We start from the raw sequence: 23,217 nt of genomic DNA on the forward strand, positions 1-23,217 counted from the left end.
TTCCCTTCACAGATGCTGCTGTGCCTCCCATACAATTCCTGAGATTCCCAACAGATTCTTCTATTTTAAATTCCAGTCTGCTGAAAATAATGGGTTTTTTGGGGGAAAAAAGCAACACCAAACGAACAACTAGATCTTTTGGCAAATCCTGACCTTGAAACCTGCAATACTGAATAATTTATGTGTGGCTTTTATATCAGGGCAGCATCATGGGAAATGTGCAGATTTTCACACGATACTGTTCCCTGTTAACAGTTCATTACAATGTACAGAAGTATATTCCCATTATGACATACATCTGGGGTTGTTTTGCTTACAAAGGTCATTATCTGATCACAAGCAACCATTTTAAAAGGCTGAAGTTGTGGACTTTTTGAAAACTCATGTGTTTTGAATTTTTGTGGCATACACAAGCATGCAACAGGCGAATCGATTCTCTCCACTTCCTCTGCTTATTAGCTCTGGAAATAGCATGGAAAAAATTATCTTCTATTAGCAAATTCTTTGTTTTTTAACCAACCCTCATCATGAGATTCTCTGATGCCCTCCACCCCACTTCCCTATTTCCCAGATCTGTTTGGTTTATTCTTTCTGTGGACAGAAGCCTTGGTGGCATAGGAGCATGCACCAGCAGAAACTCAACACATCAACAGCATCATTTTCAGCATCTTGCTTCTTTCCAGGCTCTAGAGAGCTTTCCCTCTCTCAGGCAGCAACAAAGTGCAATGCATAATACAGAAAAACTCAATGTTCCCTGGCACCAAGCACCAAAGGCCATTTAAAAATTTTAGACTACACTTTTTTTCCCCTACTTCTTAGGAAGAAGTTCTTCAGTATGAGGGTGGCAAGACTCTGGAATAGGTTGCCCAGAGAGGTTGTGGGTGCCCCCTCCCTGGAGGTGTTCAAGGCCAGGTTGGATGAGGCCTTGAGCAACCTTGTCTAGTTGAGAGGCGTCCATGCCCGTGGCAGAGAGGTTGGTTTAGATGATCTCTAAGGTCCCTTCCAATCTAAGTCATCCTATGATTCTATGATTAAAACTAAGAATATTTAAAACTTTAAAAATATCCTTAAATAGCAGGATCTGTACCTCTGTCTTAAAAGAGCAAACACATGTGCATGTGCACACAGGTGGGCATCACTGCCCTTCTGACCACAACATTAGCCCACAGACAGAAGAGCCCATTTTGGCAGGACGACACCCGAATTGTCATTTCCTTTTGGCCCTTCCAGTTGGATGCACCTTGGCAGCACAGATGTGGCAAAGAAATCTGTTCCTAATTGTACTCCTATTTCAAGCTCAGCACAAGGAGCAATTGCTAATCAAATGTTAATAAAGTGGAAGAAGGCTTTGGAACTGGAAAAGTAATTTTCAGTGCTTGGGAAGACAACAAATTTGGAATGTCAGCTGTTTTATCAGCCGCTCTAAAAGCAAATTCTGCACTTCCCCATGCTGCCTGCTTCAAGGCATCACAAGTTTTGTACTGCTGAGGCCATACTCTGCAGATGAAGCCTCAGGCAGCACCTCCTGACTGCTCTGGGCAGAGTGGGCAAGGGATGGCCTCAGGACACCCTTCTCATGTACTCATCTTGGGGCTCCACTCCAGCCTATACAGCAACGGGTGCCAAAAGGGGCACTGCAGCTCTGAGTGGCTCTTCAACCACAAAAATGTTTTAGTCTTTAATCCCAGCACTCAAAATACCATGCCCTGGAACAGGAAAAAACCCTACTGCGCATTACTCAGGGTCTCTGGTGCAGCTGGACCCCTTTACTGCCTTCTCGAGCTCCAGAGGAGACACTCTCAGGTGCTAGTAAATCCGTTTTCCTGATCACTCTCCTGATAGCACAAAGAAACTGGTGACAGCAGTGAATTATTGGCCAAAGCATGGCCCTACTTTATGGATCATCATCTTAATTCCAGATTAGCTATCGAACCTGACAACATTCCTGTAGGTAAAGGAAGACAGACAAAGACCCGTAAGTGCTGGCAGTAATTAAAGCGAGTCTGCACTGGACAGTAAATCTCATTAGCAGCAGAAGGGGCTGCCAGGTTGTTACGAATTGCTCCTGCTTGGTGACACAGCAGGCTGATGCCTAGGACAGGATGGTCCCATGGATGTGGAGGTTAGGCCCTCGCTGGCACTGTGGCAGACAGGAGGACCAGCTCATGCCTGGTCCCCCCCAGGCAGGGGACGTATCACTTCCCTGACCCAAACAAATGCTCATCCATCACAGGGCACATGTGAAAAAGAGATTCCTCAGGCCTTGCCATCAGCTCATTCACCTTACACCCAGTTCCTTCCCCTTCCGCCCTGCAGCTATTTATGGCTTGTTTTTGTGTGCTGGTAGGAAGGAACAGGCTGGTGTGGGTGCCGAGCAGGGCTGCAGGGTCCAGCCCAGCCTGCTGGGGACCTGGCAGTCTCTGTCTGCTTCTGGCTCATCCCCTGAGCCTCATACCAATGCTGATGCTGAAGAAATACTGCTCCTCTCTCTGTGAACTGCTATAGCTCTTCCTCCTCCTTTCCATTTCTGAGACCAAACTACCCCTGGTCCTTCAGGACCCCTTCCTGCACTACTGCTATCCACCTCCTCCAAACACAGACATCCAAACAAACTCCAAAAAAACCAATCATCAAGCCAATCATTGAACACAGAGTTGGACCAGGCAGTAGATGGTGATTTCATCACCTTGCTGGACTCAGCCTGGATCTTTTCCTACAAGAATGAGATAGACTCCTATGAGCTACCACTTCTCTAGAAGTGAGATAGGAATGTAGCTTTTACTGCAAACATCCCCTTACAGCTCTTCTTTCCTTTGCCTGGGCTGGTCTGCATCATTTCCTCAGTCCCAGTCTCTGCCACAGGGCCTGTAACTTCTCCGGGTATGATGTTACTCATGCCAGAGCATCTCCTGAGTACGTTCAGTGCACAACCCAGGAAACCTGTACCTTGATAAAGGGGAGCAGAATGCCACATTAGTCCTGCGGATACACTTTTAAACCTGCAACAATGAAAGAGATGGTATTTCAAGACCACTTGGGCTTTCAGACTGCCTGGAAGCATTAAAGTTACCAAGACAGCTGTCCCCACCAGGCATATAAATACTCATGTCTGTTGAGAGTGGAGAAGGCATTGCAATGATCTCCTTCCCCTGCTCCCAGCAAGGGTGGTCTACCTTAACCCCTTCCCACACTATTTCTTCACTGACATTATATCCCTAACCCTTCTCCCCATGAAGTTCCTCAGTCTCCTACCAGCAGCCCCAGCTGCCTTCCCCACTCCTTTCCACCCACTCTGCATCTCTAGACAGAAAAACCTGGACCAATTTTTCCACCTGTCAAGCAGCCACCCCTCAGGGAGTTGGCAAGTGAGTGAAGGAGAGGTATGAGAGCCTACGTGGACTAGGACCCATCACTGCTATTATCCATATTTTCCATATTTTGTCTAGTTATGTTGGAGCAGAACCCTGCTCTGCCATCCAAACACCGCTCAGGAAGGCCCAAAGCACACATCATCAGAAGATAAAACATGAGACAACAAGCAAAGCAGGAGCACAGCGAACTAGAAGACAACATGGGTAGAGGTGGAGCAACCAGTCACCTCATCACCTCATGTCCTTCAGGCATTTGAGCAGGGAGTCTGCAAGGAAGGTGCCCTAGATGCAAGGGCACCTAGGAGAACATGTAGGTATCATACAAGTTTAAGCCACCTGCCAAAAAACGCCCCACGTTTCCCTAGGGGGGACCGATGTGCCCAATGCAGGGCATGCAGCAGTGAGTGGGTCCCCACAGCCTCCTCACCGCCCAGCTCAGCCCAGCCCACGCTGGAGTGCCTGGGAGATTTCCTCTTGGCTCAGGCTCCAGCACACGTGGCCGCTCTCCAGCTGTCAGCGACGTCTGCTGGGGCTGCCTGCGAGACAAACATCTTGTCCTTGGCACCAGGTAGGAAACAGCAAGCTGAGAGCTGCACCGGAAGGCTTTCCCCCCCTTCTCCTTCTGCCACGCTGATGAGAGGTACATCTCTGTCCCAGCCACTTCCCTTTCTCCCTAAAAGCTCCCAGCGGAGGGGCACTTCTCAAATCGTGTATTTTTGTGCACAATGTCATCTTGTATGGAGGTTTCTGCCAGAACACCAGCCCCTGTCACCCTGGACACATCCTGTCCATCGTTGGTGGATAGCTGCCATTTCTAGCTTTACTTTTGCACTCAGCTTCACCCCAAGACACTGGAAGCCCAAAAAGCAACAGCAAGCAGCTCTGCTCCATGTTTCCAGCTCCACGGAGCTGTCACAGGGGACTGAACAACTGCTTCATAAGCCAGTTGCCTCCTATCAGACAGGACAACCCCAGTGCAGAGCTAACTACCGAGCTGTTGATTTGAGCAGAAACTTCAATCAGGCAGAAAGAGAACTCCATGGTAAACTTCCCCCAAACTTGTTAGCTAAGGAGGAACATGCAGTTGGTCTGCCCTCCCTGGAGGGCACCACACCAGCCACTACACTGGGGCAGGTTGTGCCAGGCTGAGCCCCGGCCATGCTGCTTGGGATCTGGGGGGATCAGTGGCCTCCACCATCACATGGTCACCCCTGCCACCCAAAACCCACCACTCTGTCCTGTGTGGAGAGCAGAGTAGGGGGTCTGCTTGCAGGACAGAGCTGGTGTTGCTGGGGAAGGTGCTCAGCAGGAGCAGGGAGCCCCAAGCCCCGCTGCCACGAAGATTTATGCACTTCACATTGAACAGGCATTCAGCTGAGACAAACCAGACCAGAAGTGACCCCAGGAGTGGTGTCTCTCCAGCCTCCATGGTCCCTATGTAATGGCCAATAGCTGGGCTGGCTCCTGGGCAAGGTCACAGCTCTCCTCTGCATTCAGAGCACGGCTGAGGTTGCTAAAAGCCAAAGAGGAGAACATTTAACTTCATAAACACAGCTTTTCCAGTATCAATATTAGCACCTGCCTCCTAGGCTGAGTCTACAAACAGGATAAGGAAACTTCCAGGCTCCACCATGGGCACTGCTGGGTGCAACCCATCACTAATACTGAAGGCATCCAACAGATCCTGCAAGGCTCAGGCCTCCAGACCTGCAGGCAAGAGGCACAAGGACCCCTGTCCAGGGTGGTTCTCACACATAGATGCACGGCCACCAACTGAGCAGCTGAAGCAACTCAGCGTTTAAATTAGGCTAAAAGCTGGTGACTTTATACCCTCCCCCAGTGAGACTCAACACTTGCAGAGGAAGCCCTGAAATGCATCTATGTGAGTCTCACCCTCAGCATTTAGGAGCTTATGTGCTGCATGAAAAGGTCAGTAAACTCCTGCCTGAACCATAGACAGGAGGCATTTGAGGGGTCCTGCCAAAAATAAAAAGTAACTTCCTGCCCATCATAATATTTCTTGATGGCTCAAACACCCATCCTCTGGCAGCTGTCTCCCACCTCCCCTGCTGACCATGCTTCACAAGACAGCATCTTCTTACATGTGTCCTCAGGCCACCCAAGCACCTTATCCTGCTTTAAGTATCATTCCCTCGCCATACAGCTGACAGAGGCCATGAGCAACAAACACAATGCAGCCTAAACCTCCCTCTTTGCTCTGAGTTTTATGTGCTGCAGGAACCATCTCTCACAGCATGTGCTCCAACAGCAAGAGCACCAAAATACAATGCAGCCTTTGCAGTCACATGTCAAAACCACACCAAGAAGTTTAAAGAGCAACAGCATTAACTGAGAGTCCTCCTGAATCGTGAGGGTTATTTACACCTGCCCCAACGCAGACAGGTCAAAGTGGCCTCACTGGCTGGTGACAGGGTTTGCTGGCACACAGACCTGCCTCATTACAGACATATGCTTCAGCAACAGGTATGACAAGAACGAGAGAGGTTACAAATTATTAATGATCTAAACCACACAAAACCTCTTGCACTTTCTGACTGCAGCACAGCTTGGATGAAAGCTGCAGTGGTCTGTGCCAGCCACTGCCTCCACAGAGGTGGGACAGAGCATCAGGAGAGGTCTCAGGAGTAGCCTCAGCTTCTTACCACGCCAGTTCTTTAAAAAAAAAGGACCAGCCTTTCCCAGAGCAAGATTTCTGCATGGGGTTTAGGTCCAATGTCTCTTCTACTTCAGACCAGAAAAGCTCTGGTGACATTTGTTGCAAGAAGAAAGCTGCTGAGACTAGAAGAGGAACTGCTTCAGCCCGCTGATGTCTCTCTGCACACAGCAGTGAGACACCTTACTGTGCCCTTTCCACCAAAGGGATGCCAAACCAACAGGTGCTTTTGGTTCCTTCAATACACGATGCACAAAACCCCACAGGGGGCTGAGCAGGCAGGAGCTGGAAGGACTCTTGCACTACCCATCCCTGGCTGTGTCATGGATCAGGGATGCTGACCCATCCCTGGCTGTGTCATGGACCAATACACATTAACACCCTGGGGAGAAGAGAATGCCATAAGCACACCTCATCTCCACTGCAGAGCGAAGGGGCAGAAATACACTGGGGAAATCCCCAGCTCTGACATTCCCAGCACATGGAGCAGCTCAGGATGGAGTGAGAATCTCCAAGGTGTCTTGGCTCACAGCAATGCCACCTGCACTCCATGCCCCAGCTGGGTACAACGCTCCCAAAGCAAAGCCTGGGATGCAGAGCAGACTGGAGCTGGCCCCCCCTGCCCACACTGGGGCTGACAGAGCTGCTTTGTCCTCCCTTTCCCTGAGAACATTGCCACTAAGCAGTTACATGATGGTCAGGCTGGAATCAAAAGTAAAGTTACTGTTAACAAGGCTTTTTCTCAGGCACAAAAGCAATCAGATTTGTTCTGTGGCCAAGAGGACCACAGGTCACCTTCTAGGCCTGCTCTGGATGATGAAGATTAGCTCCTGGAATCCCAGTCCCCACTCAGTCTGGACCATGCTTTAAAAACCTTTACATTAAGTCAAATTCTGGAGAAAAAGATGAGAAAATTGCCAATCATCCTGCTAACACCAGAGAACTGTGTGCTTTGTTACCGAGACCATCAGGGAGGACACCTACCTCAGACACCTACTGGTTAAATTACCAGCCTAAGCCACAGCACAGTGACACTTGATACAATCAATGAGGCCCAGAATAACTGTAATTAACTCTTAATTTGGTACCAATGGCTCCACTTATACCATGTTTTGCTGCACAAAGATTCCTCCAGGTTTGTTTCCTCCACAACAGGATAGACTCCAGCACTGGTACAGGATATCTGGTGTTTGTTTTAAGGTCCCGTTGCATATTTTAGACACAAAAGCAAATTAATGCCTTTCAAAAGTATTTTTTTTCCAGCTGATTTCCACAGCATTGTTTGGAGGCTGGTCCCTGCAGGGCACACCTCAGGCACCTGCCTCCCCATCAGAATTGAAGCCACAGGGGCAAAGTTGAATCCCTTCTCATGCGCAAGACCACAGCAACCAGGGAATTCCAGGGAAGGACAAAATGCTATTTATGTCACCCAAAGGTTATGAATGCCAGACAATAAACTGGTGTGGAAACCAGCCAAAACTGCCACCCACCCAAGCTCAGCCCCGGGAGCTTCCAGGTCTTGCTGAGAAAAGCATGGAGCCAGATACAGCGCCTGGAAAGCACTGCTGCTCCTCTAGTCTCAGCTGAACTAAACATCTACTCCAATACTAGGGAAGTGGTGAAACACCACAGATGAATAAAGCAAGCCCTGGAAAGACAGAGGGGATTAGCTAAAGGAAAGCACAGGTGAGACATTCCGTCTTCATACTGATAAAGGAGATACATGGCTTCACACAGCAATGTACCTTTCCCAGTCCTCTCCTTTGTGTTCCTGGAAATTCATTGCCAAAGAGGGACAAATTAATGTAAGGAAGAAAAGGAATCAGTGAATCTTGTCTCAAAAAATGACAGTTCTGCAGTCCTATTTACAAAAAAAAAAAAAGGGACACATGCCAGGGACCAAAGGACTTGGGTGCTCCAAGGAATAGCCTACAATTTTGTCCAAAAAGTGGCCGACACAAGGCCTTTGGCTACTGATGGGTGTTTGGTACTCCCTTCAGTAAAACACCCAGGCAGTACCAGAGGGGGTTAGCCGGCTTTCCACAGCACACAGGAGGGGCTCAGGCCCTCCCCACAACTCCAGGTTTCACTGTCACTGAGCAGTAGCAGAAATGTGCCGAGGTACTGCCCATCCCTTGCTGAGAATGGGAAATACCTCACATTCCACAGCAAATGTAACTGCACAAGCAGTGAAAGCACAGGGCTTGACAGCAGAGCCCTCACCCTCCTCTGTGCCACACACCTAAAACAGGTGAGAAACTTCAGCAAACACAGCCCAGATTACACCTGTGTTTAAAAAACACACATGCAAACACACGGGACCCAATTAATCTCTGGCTGTTAAAGAAAACCCACTTCGAGTGACCTGCAGATACCGTGTTCCCACAACAAACCTGATAAAGCTGGGGGGCATTGGCAGATAGGGTCCCAACGGGCGACAGTTGGCATGGGCAAACACCAGCTTTTATTGAGGAGGAGAAGGAGGGAATTGGGTTTAAAAAGCAACCCAACAGGTATGTTCAAATTTAATTATGTTCTCATTACAGAGGGTCACACTTCTGCTGATTTAACTGGCTTCCCAAAATCCTGTAATTGCCACTTGCATACAGAGTCGGAGAGCATTTACCCGAGAGCACGTTAACAAGAGCCAAGGCACGGCTCAGGAGGAGGATACGGTTAGCCTTTAAACACCAGGCCTAGACTTGGTGGAGCTATAGATTATTTTGTATAGTAAAAGAAGAATTAGCTGATCCATTCCAAAATGCATTTATCATCAAAATAAAAATCTTTTGTCGTTTTATTTAATAGCCTTAGTAAGAAATAATTGCAATGTCTGGTTGCTTTCAACGACATGTGGTTTTAATATTTTAATTGTTACAAACTGTTTAATAATGTTGAACAAAAGGCGTGTCTAAGTAATTATTGTGTTTATTAACATTCCTTTTGAGGCCCTGATAAATTATATTACACATATACAGCACTTCAGACATTGTAGCCTTAACTTATTAAACTTAAAATGGAAAATTAGCCAAAAGTGACTTGTTTTGGTGCAATTTAAATATTGTAATTTCAAGTGATAAGCATTGTGTACTACGTTATTTAACAATCTGACAGTTTGTGCATTTTCTAATTATTATGCTGCTTCATCTGGCTGGGGAATTAAAATACAGTGGGAATAATAAAACTCACAAAGCCTAGCAGCCTAGCAGAGAGAAGTGATTCCACCCAATCTGTCAAAGTCACGGATTTTTCTGAAGGGGAAATATATTCCTGAAAACTCCCCAGCTCTGCAGGGTGTCCCACAATAAACTTAATAGTTTTCCCTCCTTTGAGCCACCTGGGACAGGGTCTGGTGGGGCAGCTCTCCAGGCCCCCATGTCTGTCCCAGGAGCACCCATGGCCACCCCAAGCTGCCCCATGCTACGAGAGCACTCGCTGCAGTCATCTGGTAGCCCATTTGCAGGTTCCCTGTGTGTCCTGAGCAGGGTCTGGATTTGGCCCTTTGCCTCCCCAAGCATCGTTCCCCACCACAGGGTTAAATCCCCTTCGCTGGTCCCCGGTGCTCCACCATACTCCATATTTTGAGCAAAGGGGTTGAGAGAGACTTGGGCACAAGGGCATGGTGCTGTTCCCAGGCCTATTTTGTTTACATTTGATTCAATCAAGTTGTGGCCTTTTGGCCTCCTTCCAAATTAACTTCTGGGTGACCTCCACCATGCCCTCTCCCAGCAGCCAGGCCGCAGGGAAACAGCCCATTAAACCTACAAACAAATATAGGACATATTGGTTGATCAAACCAGCTTCAAACATGGCTATTTAAACACCAGGGCATGCTTTTTTGCAAACTTCAAGTCTATTTTGTCTTTGGTCATTCGCACCTCTGGGCCTCCTTGATTTTTTTTTTCTTCCAGCTAGAGCTCTGTGTTTTACTGCCTCATAAAACTTCTAAATTTTGTTCTCATCCTCCTGTAAAGCCCACGAAGAGTGACAGGAGGCTCTTTCACACGGAGCTTGCTGCAGGACCTGGGTTTTTACACCAAGGTTGTGAAGAAAGGCAGCAAGATTCTGCTTGGGGGAACAGCTGTAATACTCCAAGAAATTGTGTGTTCCCCTTATTTCCAAGGAAATAAATCAAACCGGGTTTCTCAGGGTCTGTGAAAGCATATTGCCTGGATTCCAATCCCCAAAGGGTTTATTTTTTCAAGAACTTATATGGTAGTTAGATTTCTGGCTAGAGAATATGCAATATGATAAAAACACAGTCCCTGTAAGGGGCAATAAATTACAGATTGTTTGATGTGGAAACCAAAGAACTGTCAAACTCCAGTATATCTGAAATATTCTAAATGAGACCTTAACTCGAGTGTCTGGAAATGTACAGTATGTTTCCAGGCCTTTCAGTCTGGTAAAGACACATCTCCCCCAGTTAAGTTTCCTTTTATGGATTTTATGATTCATTTTTGGTGGGTTCCCCCCCCCCTTTTCTTCCAAAATTGTGCTGCTCCTTCTAAGGATGGTCCTGTGATAAACATCAGGATTTATTTAAGAATAAAAAGGGATCAGAACTGGGCACAACCTTAAACAGGTAAGTGCAGTGAGGATGGAGTAAAGCATCTGCAGCATCAGTGTCAGAGCCCTGTAAGAGAGGGACAGGAGGGAGGACCAAGAGTGTCACATCAGCTGATTTGGTAACCGCAGTCTCCATCCCTGCTGCATCCTCACCCCAGCACCACTCAGGTCTGCTCTCCAGAGCCTTTCTTGGAAGAGGATCAGTGGGAGGTCACCAACATGGCAGAGCACCCAGGACGTGGGACGTGAAACACCACAGTGTCTCTGTTAAAACCTGAAGCTCATCCCCATCATCCCTCATCCCTATTAGCTATCCAAACATCCCTGTGGTGGGAGGAAAATTAAATGACCAGAGAAATAGCTCATCTTGCACACTGCTTTTAGCCTAGGGATGCCACCAAGTCACAAAAAAAACCCCAACCAAACAGAGCAAGACCTTCTGCTGACACTAACTGACCTTTCAGTTTCAATATAGTTTCATGTGTGGGATGAGTGAAAACCCTTCTAGCTAGAAACAGACCCCATCCACTCTGGGAAATAAAAGTTAGGAACCAGTTCCAACTCATTTTCCTGAAGGTGACCCTTGGCCTCCCAGCTGAGATAACAATGCTAATATTTATGGATGGGCTGTTCATGCCTCTGGGCACACAGCAAAAATAACTAAAATCAAAACCTGGTAGACATCTAACAGAACTGAAAAAAAAAAAAAAAATCCTTACTTCTAATATAGCAACGACAAACCATCTTGCCCACCAGCACAAGAAAAATCAAAAGTTCAAGTGAAACAAAAATGGTCTGGAGTCTTGATGTGATGAGTAGGCACCACCAATGGGGACTCATCCAGAAAGGACTGACTTGAGACAGCACGCTACTCTGGTGGCCAAGCTTTATTCATTTATTTATTCTAGCTTGATAAAAGGTTCTTGAACCAAAACAATACCGTCTGGAAAACTTTTAACTCCCTTTTCTCTCTGGGTTAGGTTTTCTATACTCCTTTCATTCCCCATAAATTTTACTCTAAGTTCAATGAGAATTTCTCATATAGATGTGTGCAGTTACCCAGAAGCAGCTTGAGAAGACATGAACTAATGAGCAAGCACAATTTCCTCACACAACACATTCACCAAACTCAAGCAAGCTCGAAAATGTAGCACACTGCTGAAAGAACACACGTTTTTCAGCAGCAGGAGCAGCCTGGAATAAATCAAAGCCAAGTCATCGGCAACTCACAGACATTAGCAAAAATCTACAAGTAAAAGTAAAAGCTGTGGAACTCTACAAAAATTGCACCAACTAGCATGGTTCCTGAGTCTACCCACATCCAGAAATTCCAAGCTGCATCTCTACACAACACACTGGGAGAAAGCAATCATACAGTAATGGATTCACAATTTACTGGTAGTCACATGAGGAATCCAGTTTATAGCTCTGAGCACTGGAAGCACTCAAAAAAATGCTCTTTTCTCCAAAACATTCTGGGTGTTTGAAAACCCTTAAAAGCTACTGTTGGCTTGAACTTGGTGGATAAGGAGATTTTCACCCCTCCCCAGCTTGGGAGTCCCCACTGCTTCCCAGATCTGAAGCCAACACCTGAAAAACACAACAGTAATTCATTCAGAGCTGCTGCTTCTTCCATATTTCCTACTCTTCAGCATTCCAGATGCATTCCAGATGTCAAAGAGAGTGCAAAAATTTGGTAGGCCAAGAAAATAAGTATGATAGTGAGCTCTCACACACCAAATCCCACATTTAAGTAACCTCTGCAGTCACCCTCCTGGCATATAAGCCACAGGCTACAGACTCTCCACAGGGATAGCTAGGTCCACAACTAACTTTCACAAATAATTTCTCACTTTCTTCTGATTTTATTCTCAATGCCTCCTCTTTCTCAAACACAACTTTACAAGAGGATTTGATTTTTCAGACTTTTTAAACAAAAACAGCTCTCCTGCCCCCAATAACATGTTTGAATTTGATACTGCAAGCCAAGGAAGGCAAGCACCATAGGAGATTGTGACCGAGCTGGCCATACTTGCCCCCGTACCACTACTCTTCTCCAAGGAGCAGCTGACAAAGACATTCTGCTGCTGCAAACAGCTGAGTTCATTCCAGCCATCTACCCAGGCTTTCTTGTTCCACACATCTCCGCTCCTCAGCAGCCTGAACTGTTCAGCAAAGACCTAACTTGACCCAATCTGGCAGCCAGCGTTTCACAACCACTTTATGTCAGCAGTTTCAAGTACACTAATAACCATGTTTTGTTCAGTGTGACTTTCTCACTGTGAATGGCAAAATATCATTATCACCTGCAGGTTGAAGCCTGCCCTCCACCCCATTTAATAGGGAGTTGATTATGCTATTTCTCCCCCCCCCCTTTAATAATTATGGGCTGTTGGCAGATGGCACAGCTCGGCACAGGGAGGCATGCGGGAAGGCAGAGCAGGCTGCGCTGCCTGCCTTGGCTCCTGCATGGCAGGGTGCTCCCAGGGACCCCAAATCCTGCATCCTGCTCCCAGACAGCACCTAATAAGGCACGTCTGCGTTGGAGGGTGCGGGGGTTAAACCAGGAGCTGCTGTGAAAACAGTCCCTGGCAGTGGCAGGAGCAGGAAAGCAGAGGTTAGCAGAAAAGTCGCTAAGCCAGCAACTCCAGGCAGAGCAGCCCGAGCAGTGGCCAGGGAGAAAAGCTGGGCTTAACCCTGGGAACCCCCCTCTGCCCAGAGCCCCGTGCCAGAGCAACCCTGAACAAGGTCCCACCACCAAGAGGTCCCTCAGGAGGGTCTGGGCAGTTCAGCTTTATTAACAGACAGCATTACCACCTGAGTAGTTGCCCTGCAAAGTCCCAGTGCTGTGTCCCTGGAAAGCAGAGAGGTCTAAGCTATCAGCCTACTGAAAAACATCTCCTCTGTGAATTATTCAATGACACAGGGAAGAGTGAAGTCCAGAGCTAGACCCCAGTATGGCTGGCACAAGGCAACACTGGGAGGTTAACAATTGCAAGCTGAACGCCAAGTAGAGGTGCTACCTAATCCTTTAGTAGCAGTGGAGCTTGTTCACAGACCTAACCTGGCCTGGCACAATGGTTAGAGGCAAGATACTGCTTGTCCCAGCAAGGATGCCAGGTCTGAGACCATGGGAAGGAAACTCTCTCCCCAGTGGAAAGGGTCTCATCCAGCTCTGCCTTTCCCCCCTTCAATAGTAACTTGCCCAGTAGTGGCTGTGAGTGGATGTCTAGGGAGATACAGCAAAGAAACAGGTGACCCTCCCTGCTAGCCATGAGCAATGCCAAAGGGGACTCCTCCAACCAGTGAGGACACGTGCCACATAAACCCCTACCAGCACCTCATGCTCAAGGGCACTGCAGCAGCTCCTTTCCTGGTCCTCCTCTGTGCAGGGGATGGATGCCCAGCAGCAGTGCTCTGCAGGGATGCATCCACACACCACCCGTGTGCAGGCTGAGCCCTGCATGGCCCCGGTGCACCCACAGAGCACCACGCCAGCCTGCACGGATCAGGACCTGCCACATGCCTTCTGAGCCTGGGACCCTGCAAGGCTGAGGTGACGCTGTCTCCGCACACAGCTGCTGAAGACAGAGATGCTAGGGGTTGTCTGGCTGAGCACAAAGAAAGTGCAGGGGAGACAAAACTGATCTGGAAATTGCCCACTCTGGAGCCATCCCTGCTGGCACGCCTGCAACAAACCTGGTTGATGTGTTTCAGCTTGTCAATAATCTGGCTGATCACTGGTTCAGGACTTTTCATCTTCACCTCATGGTTGCCAGGCTGAGTTTTCGCTCCGTTCCTTGCGATTAGGGGACTGTACCTGTGGGGGCAAGAACAAAGGAGACCATAATGTGATAGGCTAATATAGAGAAGACATTAAAGTTTAGTACAAACAAAAGAAATCCCCAGATAAGCACTAGCCCCTTCCAAAACAGAGAACACGAGACAGTTAATAGTGACAAAGAAAAGGCAGAAGATTCCCATAAACATTTCTGCTCTGTCTTTGCAAAGCAACAAGATGATGTACTTGTATCACTTGAGGACAATGAAGTCCTTTCCAGTCCATTAGTAACCAAGGAAGACGTTAAACAGTATACAACAGGGATAAATATTTTCACATAACTTGCACCCAAGAGTCCTAAAAAAGCTGGCTCAGAAATTCTGGCTTGCTCATGTTTGTTTAAAATAAATCTTGGCAGACCACAGAGACTCCAGTACAAGAGCGGTAGTGTTGTGCCCACAGCCAAGAAAAAAATGAGTGGGATGACCCAGTTAACTGCTAGCTGATTAGCATAACATCACCCCCCTTGCAAAATAATGACTATCACTGATGTGTGATTTCAATAATAAAGAATTAAAGCATCAGAATATAATTAATGCTGTCAACATCGCTAATGGAAAATAGGTGTTGTCAAACAATCCTGATTTCAGTCTTTGATGCGATCCAGCCTTGGGGATCAAAGTAACTGCTTAGACAGAATGTCCCTTGACTTTGGTACGGTGCTGGGCTCTGCACCACACGGTATCTTGATTTACACAGGTACTGTGTAAGTCAGTAAAGCACCCATAAAGCAGATTCAGAGCTGGTGAAGAGATCTCCAGATGCAGTTCTCCACAGGGACCCTCCCTGAGCTGCCAGGGCAGCCAAGCCTGGACTCAGCTTTTTCACCAGTGATTAGGAAAGAAATATAAATTTACTGCTGCAAAATCTATGGAATGGCAAACTTTATCATGGCAAGAAAAGTGAGAAGAAGAGGGACAGAGGGAAGAAGAGGACTACACATTTGCCTTTTGAGGAACACGTTTCTACACTCAGTACCTGGATAGCAGCTCATGGTGCTCAGGACACAGGATGAGCACGTCCACACCACCCTCAAACTCAGCTTCAGGACCAGAGCAAGCAGCTGCCACCACTGAGTGCTGGCAGCCACAGCAGTGGCACAGAGCACACTCATGCTTTGGGTTGTTGGGATTCACTGCACCCCCAGTGACGGGCCACGGTTCTCTACAAGCACAAAGTCAGTCCTCTCCTGCAAGAGATGACAGCCCAAGCACATGCTGCCAAACCCCAGCACAGCCTGTGACTGTGAGAGCGCCGAGGCAACGCCAAGCAGCAGCCTGCTTTACCCCGTGTCTGCTCTTCCCCTGCCCTGCGTAAACACAAGGAATACTCCTTTCTGTCACTCATCTCCTACCCACGGTGTCCTTACCCAGGTCCCAGCACTAGCCCCAGTAACTGCCTCCCTGCCTGCAAGCTCCCCGCTCCCCTGCCCACTGATCCTTCACCCTCAGACTGCCAGGCGGGCGCGGGCGACGACAGTCGGCCCGTTTCACAGGGGCTTCGGGGAGGAAGTGGGACTTCAGCAGGGATTTAAAGGCGTGGACGGAGATGGGGGGGATGATGGGGCCAGCTCAGGGAGGACGCTTTGCTGGCAGAGAAAGCAAGAGGCATGGGGACACAGCAACAACAGCTGTTGGGGCACACTGAGGGTTTCAGGGATATACAGGGGGTTGGACCCACTTAAACTCTAGATTAAGAATGAGACCAACTCAGACATGTTGGGATGCAAAGGTAACCCCAGATTTACACTGGTCCAGCACAAAACTGCCCCTGACCTGAAATATTTACACCATTTTAAATACAGGACTGAGGCTGATTTCCACTCCAAGTCTTTTTGGGAGCAGGAGTTACATGTACAGGAGTGCTCAGCATCCCCAGCACTGGGCACTCCCCACACATAGCTCAGCTGAGAGCTGACAACCCCATGATATGCTTCACCAAAAGAGATGACAAAGAAGGATGGGAGAAGGGAGATGATTGTGCTTCTAACAGAGGAGCACATGCCTATGTGTGTTCCTGTCTCCAAACATAAACAGCTTGTCCTGGTACAGCAGAAACATCACGGCAAAGCAGAGACACCAGCTGGGGTCCCCCAAGCCTCACCAGCTCCTCAACACCAGGGCAGCTGCCCCTTTTTTTTCCTTTTTTTATAGCTGCCTTATCCTCGGAAGTACAAAGCACAGCCATACCCGAGACACAGCAGCCCCCAGCTCAGGAAAGCCTGAACAAATGGAATTAGAGGCTTGCTGTAGGCTGAAAGCTCGGTGACTGGGAGAAGCGGGAGTGCCAGGCTGGGTCCCAGCCTGCAGCAGCCCGTGCCCAGGAGAAGGCCTGGTCTGCTGGCACAGAGAGCCGGTGGGACCGCATGCTCCGAGCACCATCTCGTGGGAAGACGCCGCTGTGCAGGCAGAGACCTGCCCGGCCCCGCCAATACTTGGGCTTGGCTTTTTGCAGGGGAATAAGGCACTGGGAGCAGCGAACCGTTAAAGCCTTTTTGGTCATTTGATGCCACTGTGCCAACCTGACAAACACATCTGGTGACTGAACACAAATATCCACAAAAGGCATGATGTCCTAGATGCCAAAGAAATCACCATTTTTGGTGTCACTGTAAATTTAATTTTGAAAACTGATGGAACTTTAAAGCATGCTGCTGAAAAGTCTTCTGTGGTTTAAAAGGTTTAGCTAGCAGGATAGATCTCCCACAGGTTTTAGCAAGACCAGAACCACGCCCATTGGGTGCATACCTAAATTGCTACAATCTCTCTTCTAAACAGTTTTACAGAAAGCAACTCAAAAGCTTGGGTTTGAGTGGGCAAAACCCCTTCTGAAATCCATGCAACAACTGCCAGAGAGGACTTCTGGAGCCTACGCAACATCATACAGGAGGGAGGAGCATGGTGCTACGACAGTAGTACACCATAACTATGCGTCTGAACACTGAAATTGTTCTCCAGAAGGCTCTGCTGGGGTGGTAAGAACCTCAGATCATTCTCCACAGGGGGACAAGTCTACCAGAGAAAGAAGCAAACCTGGAAGTGTCTGCAGATGGATATCCCCCTAAAAGAGTGATGCTGGAGAAGCAGTGCCACTGCCTGGTGCTTCTCATCTGACCAGGTGTGTGTATGTACTAAGCCCAAAATGAAGCATTTGCATCAAGATCGTGATTACACAAGGAATTTGAAGCAGCAAGGCAGCAGGCACTGTGAGCTGCATATCTCTGGGCATGCATCACAACGCAGCAGATGCACAGGGACACACTACATCTGAACAGCCAGAAACGTGCTGCTGCGTGGCTTGGGTGCTCCAGGACACACTGCCCCTGTGATGCAGAGTGCACCAGATACAAAGGGGACACCAGCTCCCCCCAGCTGTGCCCCCCTCTGCCAGAGCACCAGGGCTGGGGTGGCACACAGCCAACTGAAGGGTTAAAGACTTTGAAATGTAGCTTTGGTGAGGGACAAGCATTCTTGAAATGCCAGAAAAGCTGGAAAAGGCAGCTGGCACCCCTCCCTGAAGCCCTGGCAGACCAGATAGGTCTTAGTATTTGCAGCCCTCACTGAGATGGAGGCCAGGGGGGTGCTCACAGGGCAGTCCCCCATGCAGGTTCTCCTGCATCTCACCAAGCTGCAGCAGAGCTGGTGGGCTTGCAGGTCCTATTGCAAAACAAAGCCAAAGTGTCACTTTCCTCCCATGTTCTCCAGCCACAGTGCAGAAAAGGCAAAACCTCAGGGCCATCTGGGGTTGCTTTCAACATACATCAGTAAAACAGCCCCTTCTGCAGGACACTTGTGCCGCTCCACAAAAACCATCACATACCTCTGCCGTGGGTATCAGCATTAACCAGTGTGAATATTTGCTGTTCAAAGTCAACCCCACAGTCCCAGGGGGTCCCTGCACCAAAGGGATATCAGTATTGTAACATGAGCATGGTCTGGCTTCCACTTCATAAGCAAAGCCGAAAATACATTTGTCTTTGATGTGTCTTGACGTCAGTCAGCAGCATCCCCTTGCTGGGGCTCCCTGGTATGGGCTCTTGCTAGGGACTTGGTATTTTCCAAAGCCAAATGTCACATTGTAAAATGTGCTGATAAGCAGCCCTTGCTAAAAACATCTTTAAAGGCAACCACCTGATCAAACACTAACGATCTGAGGTCTTCTGTGGGGATAGCACAACTACAGATCCTTCCTGCTCCTTCTCATCCACTACCCATAAATGCCAAAGTGTGCAGTCAAATGAAGGGATTTTCCCCTCCTTCCCTCCCCACCATCCACAAATGTCTCCTGTAAACGTTTGGTTGTTCTAGTCTGAATGCAGCTCTTTAGAGGTCTTCATTTCAGAGCAAGAAAGGCAAGATGACAACCGCAATTTAAATATATGGCAATGAATGTAAAATGCGTGTTCATCCTACTTGGCCATGCTAGGCTTAGAGATAAGTTACTGCAATGCCTGATATGATTTAGAGAAAGTAATCCTCTAAGTCAAACATAAAGAAACACACCTTTCAGAAAAAAAAAAAAAAAGTTTGTCATCCAAGTAGCAATCAATTTATGCTTGTCTTCCAGTTGCAAAGTATTTCTTCAAATGCAGCTTCACAATTTAAACAGCATGGTATCCCTTGCAGGCCCTTCCTCTACTGTCTCTGTTCACTGCATCATACTTGTTTGATGGGGGACAAATACAACACAGACTGCTACAGGAGAGGTCTACAACACCAGAGAAGAGGTTTCATTGCACAGGAGTTAATAGCCAAGCTTAAGAGAGCATTATTTCCAGCACTCACAGTCCCCTGAAGCTGCTCTGCATTTCAAGACATGACTGTCTACAGGCTGTGTGGAGGCCGATGACACCAAGTCCTCACCACATAGGAGGCAAAAAGATATGACAAAGGGGGGGACAGGAAAGAAAAGTTTCTCCCTTACACTCCTGACAGGAACCCAAGTCTTACCTCCAGATGGTTTTCATGGGTCAGTGGGTGCAGTGGTGCTGCAAACATTTTATGCTCTGGCCCTGATGCCTTTTGTTTTAGTGGGACCTCCTTAGTGCCACATCAGCAGTATGAACAGCAGGTACCAAAAGGCTGGAAGAGTTGCTTCCAACCCACTCATCCCACCCCGCAGACAGGGATTAACTTCTGGATGAGTCCATAAACCTCCAAGAAAAGATAATAACTTCTTTCCCTGAGAGTTTCCTCTCTAAGGAGAGACTGTCCAGAGATACCTGGTCAATCATACCAATAACCTCAGCCCAGACACAGACTAGGTGTGGGTTGCAGGCCAAAGAAGCCGCTCAATATTCGCCACCGGCAGCTCTGAGCAAGGTTCTTCCAAAGCAACTAGGAAGATCCAGTGCTCTCAGTGGGCAGCATTCTCACCTAAAGAAAAAGGAGGAGCTCTTTTCTCCGTTTCCAAACACCAGCATCTTGAAGCCCAGACTCACTACCATGAGGGCCCTCACAGATCCTGCTGTATCAGTTCCCTGACAAAGGGAAGTGCTGCCTCTTCCCAAACACCCCAGGCAACGCGCTACAGCCAGAACAATGGAAATTTTTAGCATAAAAGGACAGCCTGAAATCTCCCTCCATTCTTACTTCAGTTGACTGAAGTTCAACTCAGATTATGGAAAAAATTTTCAAACCTAAGACCCAGCAGCAGGCTTAATAGAGGAAGATTCATGATCTTCGTTTCTGAAATACTCTGGAAACAATTATGGCCACTCAATAACCCACTAAATTTGTCTACTATCCTTTCATTACAGCTTACATTTGCTACAAAGCTGTGTTTTATGAGCTTGAAAAGTTAAACAGCCTCCCTCTTTGGGAAGTCCATTCTATCAGATACTTTGCAGCACTGCCAGAAATAACCAAGCCCTTCATGAACTAAAGGGTTATTGCTGGCATGGAATGTCCTTTGTTCCAATTACAGAATCTCATTTTTCTCTCTTGCTTCCAATTGTGCTTTCATTGTTTACGATTTGTATGATTAAAACAAACCACAGTAGGTTGGCAACAGCACAGAAATCTGAGACTTCTAGCCTGAAGAGGAGAATCTGGCAAGGTGCTAAAAATATATTAATTTGGAATTGGTATAAAGGGAACAAGAGTTATGCGGGTGATTTAGATTAATGTACAAGTTTGTCTTGAGAAATTTGGAAATGGCAATATCTAACAGTAATACTTAATGTGCTGGCAATTTTTGCAGTGGGCAAATGTTGCTGTCATTCAATTCAGAATAGCTTGAAAGGAATATACCCATGTAAGCAGATTATTAAACTCTGAGAATCTAGATTTTAATAGGCTTTTAGTATTAAATCCTGCAAAAGCCTGATACTACATATAAGGCTCAAATCACCTTTGAGATTCAGATGCCTCACTCCCACAGAAACTGAGATGAGTTTGATATCTCAACACCCACTTAACTTAAGCCATAGTCTTTAGATGAGCTAATTATTCAGTCAGGACTTTAGTGATAAGAATCACCCTCTGGTGTTTCTCTACACGGTATGGAGAGAAGGATAAAAGAGGCTGGACAACATCTTCTCACCACCTAACGGCACCAGTGTGAGGGCAGGTGGGAGGATGGGACACAGAGACAGATGCAAGGAAGGGCATGATGGCAACCCTTGCTTAGGCAGGCTTAACCTGTTGCACACCCACTCTGTCTACATGTCCAGCCCTCTGCTATCTCAGGGAAATGCCTGTCAAGTAATTGAACCCTGAAAGCTGCACAGGGGTGCACAGAGACAAAGGGAAATCCAGCAGTTCTGGTCCCCAGATACTATGATCACACAAGCACCGTGACCCCACAACAAGCTCTTCACAAGTAGTGGTGTGTGCCATGTGCCTTTTGCTGTGAAGCTTTGTGGCATCCCATAAAAGCACAGTATGTTTTAGCACACTTTGAAAAGTGTGAAAAGCAGTACTGTTTTGCCTTTTATTTTTTTCTTCCCACTTTAGCTTATGTTCTTCAAATACATAGCAACGGCACAGCAAAGACACAGGCACTGCTCTGCATGATCAGAAAAATCAGCCTTCCCTGTATGGCTGCCACATTAAGCATAGCTTTACATACTTTATACTGGCATAGGTATTAGTTTGGCTGTTTCATTAAATCTGTTTTCATTTCAGCCCATGAAGTCTCCTCCCAATTCCCCTTCTCTGCTTGGGAGGGAGCAATGGCTAGAGTTTAGCCCCAGATACAGGCTAAATATAGACAAGGCACCATATCCTAAACCCACATAAGGGATGGCAACCAGATTATCCAGACCCCCCCAGATCAAACCTCAGGAAGGAGGCTGAATTCTTATCATCAGATGGTCCAATCTGGGGAAGTAAATGAGATGGACAAAGGACAACAAAGTAAGACTTGGTAAAAGAAAACGATGGATGAATTGCACTAAAATGCTATAATACACAAAACAAGATGAGTGATGCTGACCCATCAGCAGAGCATGTTGCATGTCATCCCTACTACAAGCCAAGGTGTAGAAAGCCCTCAGTCAAGCAGGTCCTCATAGCTCTTCGTTTCAGAGGTGGTCATAAGGGGCCGCACCAGGCAAGGAGTGCACCTGCTGTATGCACAACCCTGCTCCATCAGTGGGAAATCTCAGAGCCAGGTATGAAACAACAACATAGCTCAAGTAGAGTCAGACCTTGATCACCACAACAAGTCAAGTCCACGCAGGACTGCATGGAAATGGTTCATTGTGTCAGGAGAAAAGCACAATGAAATACTTCAGCCAGCTGCGCTGCATCCGAGTCCCAGACAAACACACCATGTCCAAACAGGGCAGGCAGAGTTGCGGGCGAGGAGGAAACAGGGGACAGTTCAAGGCTCAAACTGGGAAACGAGACCTAATGGAAAGGCAATGAGCACATCCAGTCTGTGGGAAAGAGGGCCACACTCACCTTCTGCTGATAACAAAGCACTGGGATGAACACGACAGAGTAAACACTGGTTCAGAAAAACCACAAGAGGAGCAGCATAGGGTGCAGTAGGGACAGTTCACATCAAACTGCAGGATACACGCTGTCAGTATTATCTAGTACTTGAGTGCATTGGCAAAGGCTGTGAAGTTGCTATTCCAGGCATGATTTAATGTGCTATAGGAAAAAGGCTTAGAATACCAGCAAATTTTGTCATGACAGAGAGGTCAGGAAATGACTAAACCAGTAAGGCTCCTCTCTGACTTAATTAACACTTAAGTACTTCATTAAAGATGTAAGAGGTAAACAGCCACAAACCCTACAGGTACACCACCAAAGCCCAGACCTGTCCATGTGGATGCTCATGCTAAGCTCACCAACACAAAACCCCCCGAGCAGTTTTATCCATTGTCTGCACAGCACCAGACATGGAAACACATGGACACACGGCATCCACCCAAACATCACTCTCCCCTGGTCTTCACCTGATGCTGCAAAGCTTTCAGCAGCTTTGGCAGGTACTTTCTAATCCTAGGGTAGGCACCCCATATTGCTATAGGAATCTTCAGGTGTCTCCCACGAGCCCCAGATACTGCTCCACAGGGATATGGGTGGTCTTAGATCTTCCTATGCCAGAAACTTGAAGGGGTCTCAGGCTGCATGTGCTTCCCACACTCAGACAACTCAATCCTGTCCCTAGGTGAAACATATCCAGCTACAGCAACCATGCACAGCAGATTAAGTGCAAGGCATGAGCACCTCCTGTTCAGCCTGCTGAACTTCCAGTCAGGAAGATCTGATTTGTAAAATCCATTATTCAACAAATCCAGAGGGAAA

General features: G+C 47.5%; 1 protein-coding gene across 1 annotated transcript in view; it reads right to left on the minus strand.

The window, feature by feature from the left end:
- The window catches only part of LOC103773973 (glypican-3-like), a gene marked incomplete at both ends in the record, with an annotated part of 33,727 nt that overhangs the window by 4,843 nt on the left and 5,667 nt on the right, over positions 1 to 23,217 (minus strand). Inside the window, one exon of the mRNA XM_008941355.1 lies at positions 14,314 to 14,434. Within this exon, the coding sequence (XP_008939603.1) occupies positions 14,314 to 14,434 (121 nt within the window). The remainder of the gene's footprint in view (positions 1 to 14,313; positions 14,435 to 23,217) is intronic.

Source organism: Merops nubicus, unplaced genomic scaffold, assembly GCF_000691845.1.
Source record: "Merops nubicus isolate BGI_N331 unplaced genomic scaffold, ASM69184v1 scaffold11395, whole genome shotgun sequence".
In the NCBI taxonomy this organism is placed as follows: Eukaryota; Metazoa; Chordata; class Aves; order Coraciiformes; family Meropidae; genus Merops; species Merops nubicus.